The sequence below is a fragment of the Sabethes cyaneus genome, chromosome 2 (assembly GCF_943734655.1).
Source record: "Sabethes cyaneus chromosome 2, idSabCyanKW18_F2, whole genome shotgun sequence".
In the NCBI taxonomy this organism is placed as follows: Eukaryota; Metazoa; Arthropoda; class Insecta; order Diptera; family Culicidae; genus Sabethes; species Sabethes cyaneus.
Genome location: NC_071354.1, coordinates 145,616,951 through 145,624,748, shown reverse-complemented (window position 1 = coordinate 145,624,748; position 7,798 = coordinate 145,616,951). Strand labels below are relative to the sequence as shown.

General features: G+C 35.2%; 1 protein-coding gene across 1 annotated transcript in view; it reads right to left on the bottom strand.

Annotated features, from left to right (window-relative positions):
* Positions 1-4,416: 4,416 nt before the first annotated feature.
* The window catches only part of LOC128738689 (LIM/homeobox protein Awh-like), a 40,079-nt gene continuing 36,697 nt past the window's right edge, over positions 4,417-7,798 (bottom strand). The window contains exon 6 of the mRNA XM_053834008.1: positions 4,417-4,528. Coding sequence (XP_053689983.1) covers positions 4,500-4,528 — 29 coding nt within the window. The 3' untranslated portion in view covers positions 4,417-4,499. The remainder of the gene's footprint in view (positions 4,529-7,798) is intronic.

Here is a 7,798-nt window from a genome sequence, read left to right as displayed (position 1 = left end):
CACACAGCCAAAACCTACTTGATAGGACAAACTTAAATTTAAAATAAATAAATAGTAATTTATCGTTACAGAATATTACAGGGTGATGGTTGCCAAGCTCGGAAATTCCAAAAACCTGCCGGCGCGGCACCGACTAAGCTTATAAATTTTTGCACTTGCTAGGGTAGATGCTCCAGTAGTTGTGGTAGTACCAGTAGTGGTGGAAACTCGAAATATATCATAATTTTGGCTGATTTCGAGATAATTTCCGTTTTCTATTGTTAAATATATATTTGTTAACAGTTTTATCTAAGATACACAGTTAAAATTCAAGATGTTGGTGCAAAAATTACAAATTCCTTTTCAGCAGTCCAACAGAGTGCAATTGCTTAAGAAATTCATAACAATCCATAGCATTTTAATATGCCTACGTTGTTATCCACCTGCTGCCATGCTCATTGCAAGCGTTGCTAAGGCGGTAAACAACATTCCACTATTATAGGCAAATTTTCCACTATTATAGGAACATTACCACTACTTTAGGAGCACATACTAATGTCAGGAAAAGCAATATTTTAGATATATTAACCAGCAGAATGGTATAATTTTGGTATGTATTTAAAGCCAACACTATGGTGCACCATATTATCAGGTAGTTCAATTGGAAACTGATAAATTGAGCGTTCAAATTGTCTTTACACACTATCCCCCGACATAATCCCTCCATTACTGGAGCATCTACCCTATTCAATCAAAATAATGTTTATTTTTCTATTAGACATTTAAGTTTTTTGATGTAGGACTACGTCTTACGGCAAGTTTTGAGATAGGGTGTCATTCCAAAAAATCGAAAAATGCGAGCGTCACGAAAAATGAAAGGTTTTGAGCGCTAATAGCTCCGATCGATTTTCAATATTCTTACACCAATCGATCGGAAAATCTTCTAAGAATTGACCCAAATGAAGAAAAGTATGAATTCTTGATGTTGAACTATTGAAAAATTGAAAATAATGAACCTATGTTTTACCAGAATTCTCGCTTCGTGATTGGTTGGAAGATTCTTTACGATGATCTAAACCTATACCAATTTGATATCTGTGCTTGGGAAGTAAACCAAAACAAACGACAAAGTTTCCTCATTTCAACAAGATTTCTTAACACCGCGGTTCAACCTAGACCATTTTGATGTCCTTGCTTGGGAAGTACGCCAGAGAGAGTGACAAAGTCCTCTCGTACCAACAGATTTCTTACGAACGCGATTAAACCTAGTCCAATTTGATGTCTGTGTTAGGGAAGTATGCCAGAAAAAATGACACAAGTTCATTGTACCAACAGATTGCAAATTCTTTACTGCGAGACGATTAAATCTAGGCGAATTTGATATCTGTGTTGGAAAAATGTGCTACAGCTGTAGTGTTCGGTTATAATACGACTCTGTATGAATACGCATGCTTGCCGTTTCATTAGAAGTGTAGTGAAAAGATGTGCTGTTGATAAAATAGGATTGAATTGGTAAAATCCCTTCAACGTGGGGAACCATGGGCAATAAAAACAATCTTTAATTTCAGTAAGGTAGCAGGAAAGTAATAGTTTGTGTTCTTGATTTTGTTAAGTGGTTTTCAACTGCACAATCTTTTGAGAATTGAACGTATGCAATGTTACTACTTTGATAAATGTTACATACAACGCATGTAGCATGTTGTACCATGCATGTACCATATAACATATAGCATAGGGCATAACAAGATAACATCAAATTTATAACACATTCTGATATTTATAACACATTGTGTTACAAATCAGAAATAAACTGATCAGGAAGTGAAAACAAAAGTTTCAAGTTTGTAACAGATTCTGATAGTTATAACTCATTGAGTTATATAGGAGAATTAGGGCTTTGGCCACTACTAAAAATGTTACATATCACTGGTGTGCCCGGGACGCACAATGGGGAACGTGCCATACCTTTTCTATAAAATTTAACGCAAATTTTATGTGTAATTTCAAATCTGATTTCAAGCCAAATTTTACATGCAATACTAGCTACTTCATACTTCATACATACTTGCATACTTCAAGTAAAATTTCAAGTACTATTTCAAGTCAAATTTCATGTTTATTTTGAATTCAATTTGAATTCTAAATTTAATTGGAATTTAATGTCCAATTTCAAGTTTAAATTTTGGTCCAATATCAAATCCAATACCATGTCCATTTGACATGCAATTTCAAATGAAATTCAAAGTAAAATTTCGTGTCTAATTTCAAGTGCAATTGCAAATTGTAATCTAAGTCCTATTCAGTTGTTCAGTTTTCAGTGTTCAGTTTCAGTGCATCAGAACGAAATAACGATTACATGTAGCGAATTCTTATATCTATCAATTTTGTATCAAGAAAATTTTGTCGTCAATTTTAGACTTTTTTGTTTGGATAACAATTTTTTTAAGCATCCGTCAACAGCAAGTGTATAAAATGAAAACATAAACTATTGCAGTTAGAAATATACTCGATGCAAAATGCCGCTCCTGTTAAACCATCTTTTATGTATTTTCTGCACTTTATTAGGTTCTAACAACGAATTGAAACGAACAACGAATTAGGATTAAAAAGAAAATCTCTCAAACTTTTATTTTGTTGGTAGATGCTTGGAACCAAACATAATCGAGCAAACACATTATGAAAAAAATAATTAACGATAAAATAAAAAGTTTTAGTTTTTTTCTCGGTTTACGTCTTGTTTACAAAATTTAAAAGCAACAAGTGTTTTCTCCAATCCTTTACTAACAAAACCTCGCATAATTGAGAAATATTTTCTTCCACGCATCATTAAAATAATTAGGTTCATAATTGTTTTTAATCTTTACTGTGGTTGGATCCTACCAAAATCAGCAATAACATTTATAGAATCAAAACCTGAAATATAAAACTCATTTAAAAACAAAGTTTGAATGGCCAGGTTCACTTCAATTTATTTTTTGGTATATTTGAAAGCACTTCGAGCAACACTGTCAGAACGGTGCAACACTGATAAAACGGATTCGATTTCTTTTTCTTGATCACAGTCTCGTACCAAAAGAGATCTATTTATAGACAGCTCGAACAGCAAAAACTGACAACTGACAGAATAAGCTATCGGTCAAATCATATGAGCATTTAAACTACCCACATTCAAGAGTAGTTCTGTCTGTGGTGTAGTCTGTGTCTCTGAGTAGTCTGTGGTGTGTCGTGAGTTCAATTCCGACTGTAAGGGTGCGATTTTTGAACTTGAAAGAATGTGTGAACATTTTTTTTTGTTGCTATTTGTAAATGTTCCCGATAAATAGTTGTACTATTTTTGACAATAGGTCGGGAAAATGTCGATATAGCAGACATAAGTAAAGAAGTTTTTGTTTTATCAAAATTATAACACAATTTGTTAGAAATATGGTAACAAATTTTGATATAATTTTGTTCAAAACATAGCAAACTTTGTTATATTTTTGCTATCACTGCTAAGCAGTTTTGTTAGAATTTGAGTTATTTTAACCACTTGCACTTGCTAAATTATAACAGCCGTTGTTAGCAAAAAATCGGTCGAAAAATAACAGGATTAGTTATAATTTTGTTATGCCCTCCTGATCGGGATGTATACATGAAGAATCGAATGATTACAAGCATGAATACATGCTACTATCACTGCAAAGAGACTTACGTAGTCCTGCGTTACCTATATATGCGGTCGTGTCTTGTACACAACCCCTCTGATTTTTTTTATTCTTTCCTCCTCATACTTACTTTACTTATTTTAACAATTCCGCTTTCAATTTTATATTCTCATTCTCATAGAATGCTTCACGGAATGCTCGTTCAGAATTCATCTACTACTCCATCTGCCAGTCAATTACGATTATCAGTCCACTAAGCATGATGCTCAAAATGATCCCAGCATTGTTGCATTAAATCTGCCAAATATTTTGAACTATTTTTTAGTTTGATTCATCGTGAAATTTTTAGCCATTTCTCTGGGTATTCTTTTTTTTCTTCAAGGCTCCCTTGCTCTCCACTCTAAGCTCATCAAAAAGTTTGTCAATATCGACATAATATATCCATAGATATGAAAACTGCTTTGAAATACCTAACTTCAAACTGTTTGAGAATAAAAAAATTCGCTGGAAATCGAATTGAAATTTTTACAAAATATAACCAAAGCTTAAAATTTTCGCTACCCTAACAGAGTGTGAAGCACATATCTCCCTATCAGTGTGAAAAACGTATTCGAGATAAATTCTGATACAACGTTACCATATATACAACAATGAGAAGCACCAGAACTTTTTTCTTAGCTTTGTGTTGGAATGTACAATTTACGATTTCGAAGAAACGAAAAAGAATAAAGGTTACTTAAAGTTTTGCAAATGCCTTGAAATTTAACGATTATTTCCAAAATGTACCGGCCTCTATATACAATGAACAATTTTGTGTTATTCCTACATTATCATAAATAATTTTATTCACATCTCGCTCTGCATGCAATGGGCAGCTTAATCTTCTGACAACTCATCTAAAGAATCTGAAAGAAAAAAAAAACATTTAATTACCATCTGGAATTATTTTTCTGCAAAACGGTTTACTACATAATATCATAAATAATTTCATATTTATGTAATCGGAAAAGCATAGAAAAATGACTGAAGTTTTTCGAGCGTCTTAGTAGAATATGAAACCTAAAAATTAAAAAAGAAGAAAACTTATCCAATGTAATTCTACTATGTATGTTTTATTCACGACAGATACGTATTAAGCCTGCAATTCGTAGGCGAAATACGTATCTGTCGTGAATAAAATATACATAGTAGAGTTAAATTGGATAAGTTTTCTTCTTTTTTAATTTTTAGATAGAAAAATGGAAAAACAGATTTTTCCATAAATATTTTTTATGTAAGGATTTGTTACACTGAAATTCTCATTTAGTTTGCTCAGCAATAAGTCAACCGGTTTGAGCGATCTTGTGTGCAAAATATAGCTAGGAGACTGGAAAGCAACAATTTATTTATTATGTAACAACTTTTTACTTAAATTTTGAACCCAATATGTACTAGTAGTTTTCTTATATAGTATTATGTTAAGTAGCGTTCAAAGCAATTATTAACGATATTTATTGCATAATCCAAAAGCTTTCATTTACGATTTAAATTATATAGTGACTGACAAACGCTGTAACAGCGCAACTAGAGACTCATCCGCAACACCTAGGGTTTATTTCTAATTCCCGTCGTAGTGAGTAAAGTCACTCTAATTTTCATCATTTCCTGGATGTATGTAAGAATACTTCAAAAATTCTTGTGCTGATTTGACTCAAACACACTTACCTTCCGAGCCGTGCTCTTTAAATTTACTAAAAATAGATTATTAAAGAATTTTATTGAAATTACGCAACTGACTTTATTTCCTAATTTCTAGATTTCCTAAATTCATCGTACCGTTTTAAAATCCGTCCATCAAAATTTTTCATCGTTCGAACTAAAAATCACAACAATGTTTACGAAATTAGCGCGCATGTTTTTGTGTTGGACAGTATGACAAATGTTATTCTGCAAAATTTCTGTAGGTTATGCAAGTTTCCCCGGCTGCAGAATAACAACAATGCGTTGTTATTTTTATTTTATGAATGACGGAAATTGAAACGATTAGTCGACATTTTCTTCTTCGTCGCACAAAAAAACGTTGGAAATTCGACTGCTAGGAATTTTTTAATGAAAAAAAGCATTTAAACAGATCTCAGCTCACTTTGATTGATCGTGTATGTTAATCAACAATCTCAAATATTGGGAAATAACTAAACTTGCTTGTGTGTCATAAAAAACGCTGATATTTTCAACAATTTGTGTTGGATAGGAAGGAAATAGGCAATTACGACGTAGCAGCAACATGCCCTACCTCTATCACATCGTGGTGTCTTTGCAAAGATTTAAATCCAAAGATTGACCAAACCCACAGAAAACTAAGATCAAGAAAGAGGTACTTAAGTCTCCGCTAAATATTGGAACAAAAAATTGCCTTACCAGCCGTGAGTTACTGCTTCCAGATCAGAAGCAGTGCATGACGGCCAGGCTTGGCATACACTTTTCGCCTTGATTTTGCTCTTTTGATTACTGCTCCTCAGCCAAGCAGAATTTGAAAAATTGGTGTATGGGGCATTTGTAGAGCTAGTAATTTTCTATAATATTGCTGAAGAAAGTGAAGTTTTATCTTTAGTATTTACGGTGCTGTAGAGCGGCAATGCCGTTGGTAGCAAAAAGAGCGCTCTTTTTGCTACCAAAAGGGTAGCAGCGTAATAGCACCATAAATACAAAATACACAGTAATGCTTACTTCAGCAATATTGTAGATAATAACAAATTCTACAAACGCTCCATACATCACTTTTTCAAATTTTGCTTGGCTGAGGAGCAGTAATCAAAAGAGCACAATCAAGGCGAAAAGTATATGCCAAGCCTGATGACGGCGTCCTCAATGCAAATTGAATCGTACTTTACTTTGCTTTACTTCACTTTAGTGGCAACGCCAACGGTCCGTTATCGATCCTGCGCCGTTCGAATTAGGAGGACCTATACTGTCGATCTTGGGATGCCGTTTTTAAATACCACTGAACGTGCAACGTTCAGCTTCCTTTAGCCTATTTCATGCCTTTGAAGGGTCACCGGGATGGTTAATATTCTACAGAGCGCCAGTTTTATGTGAATATGCAAACTTCGGGACTTCAGTTGAGATACTCTCCCAGATTTGGTTACGTCGTCTATCCACAATTACAAGTGATTTTGTAGGGCAGTACCAAGCGGGCTTTATGGGGATTCGTGCTACTACGGATCAAATATCTACTCTCCGACAAATCCTCCAGAATTGTTTGGAAAACAACGTGCCCATGTTTTCGTGGATTTCAGAGCAGCATACGATACAGTCAAGTGCGAACAACAGCTAAGACAGATAATGCACGAGAACGATTTTTCGGGCTACCTGACGCGGCTGATCAGAGCTACCCTGGAGTGTGTGATATGCCACGCCCGTGTTTCGGGAGCACTCCCGAGTCACTTCGAATCGCGTAGAGTTACGGTAACGGGATGTACTGTGCTGCATCCTGTATGTTATTCAATATCGCTATTTCAGCTGGGATCCGGCGAGCGGGTATTGAAACGAGAGGTATGTTCTTCAGCTAAAGTAACCAACTTCTAGCCTTTGGAGACGACCATCATCAAATCAATGCGTCAAAACCCAATTATATAATAGGAAGAGGCTCCAGAGAAAACAATGTTTGCCTCCCACAGACAGTGAATATGGACGGCAATGAACGCTAATCAAACCGGTAGTCCTCTATACTTGAGACTGTAACTTTGCGTACGGAAGAGATCTTCCGTTCAAATACTTCCCGTATCTGAACGAAAGGTATTACGGAATATTTTTGCGGAGTGCAAATGGAAAGCGAAAAGTAGTGTACTATTAGAACTGCAGGCATTACTTGGAGAAATTCACATTGCACATCTGGCAAAAGCTGGGAGACGGTGGGCCGACCACGTCGCAAGGATGTCGGACAACTGTGCAGTGAAATCTGTTTTCTTCCAGAGAAGCCCTACGTGCTAGATGACTCGACCAGGTTGAAGCCGACTTGCGTGTGCCGAGATGCTCAACGAATTTACGATCAGTAGCCCAGGACCAACTAGAGTGCAGAGGAATTGTTGATACGGTAAGTGTCATAGAAAGTCCGATTCATGGCTGCAATTCTTCGTTTTACTTTGCGGATTATATTGTTGTCACATGTCACGACTGTCCTAAGGTATATGAATTCC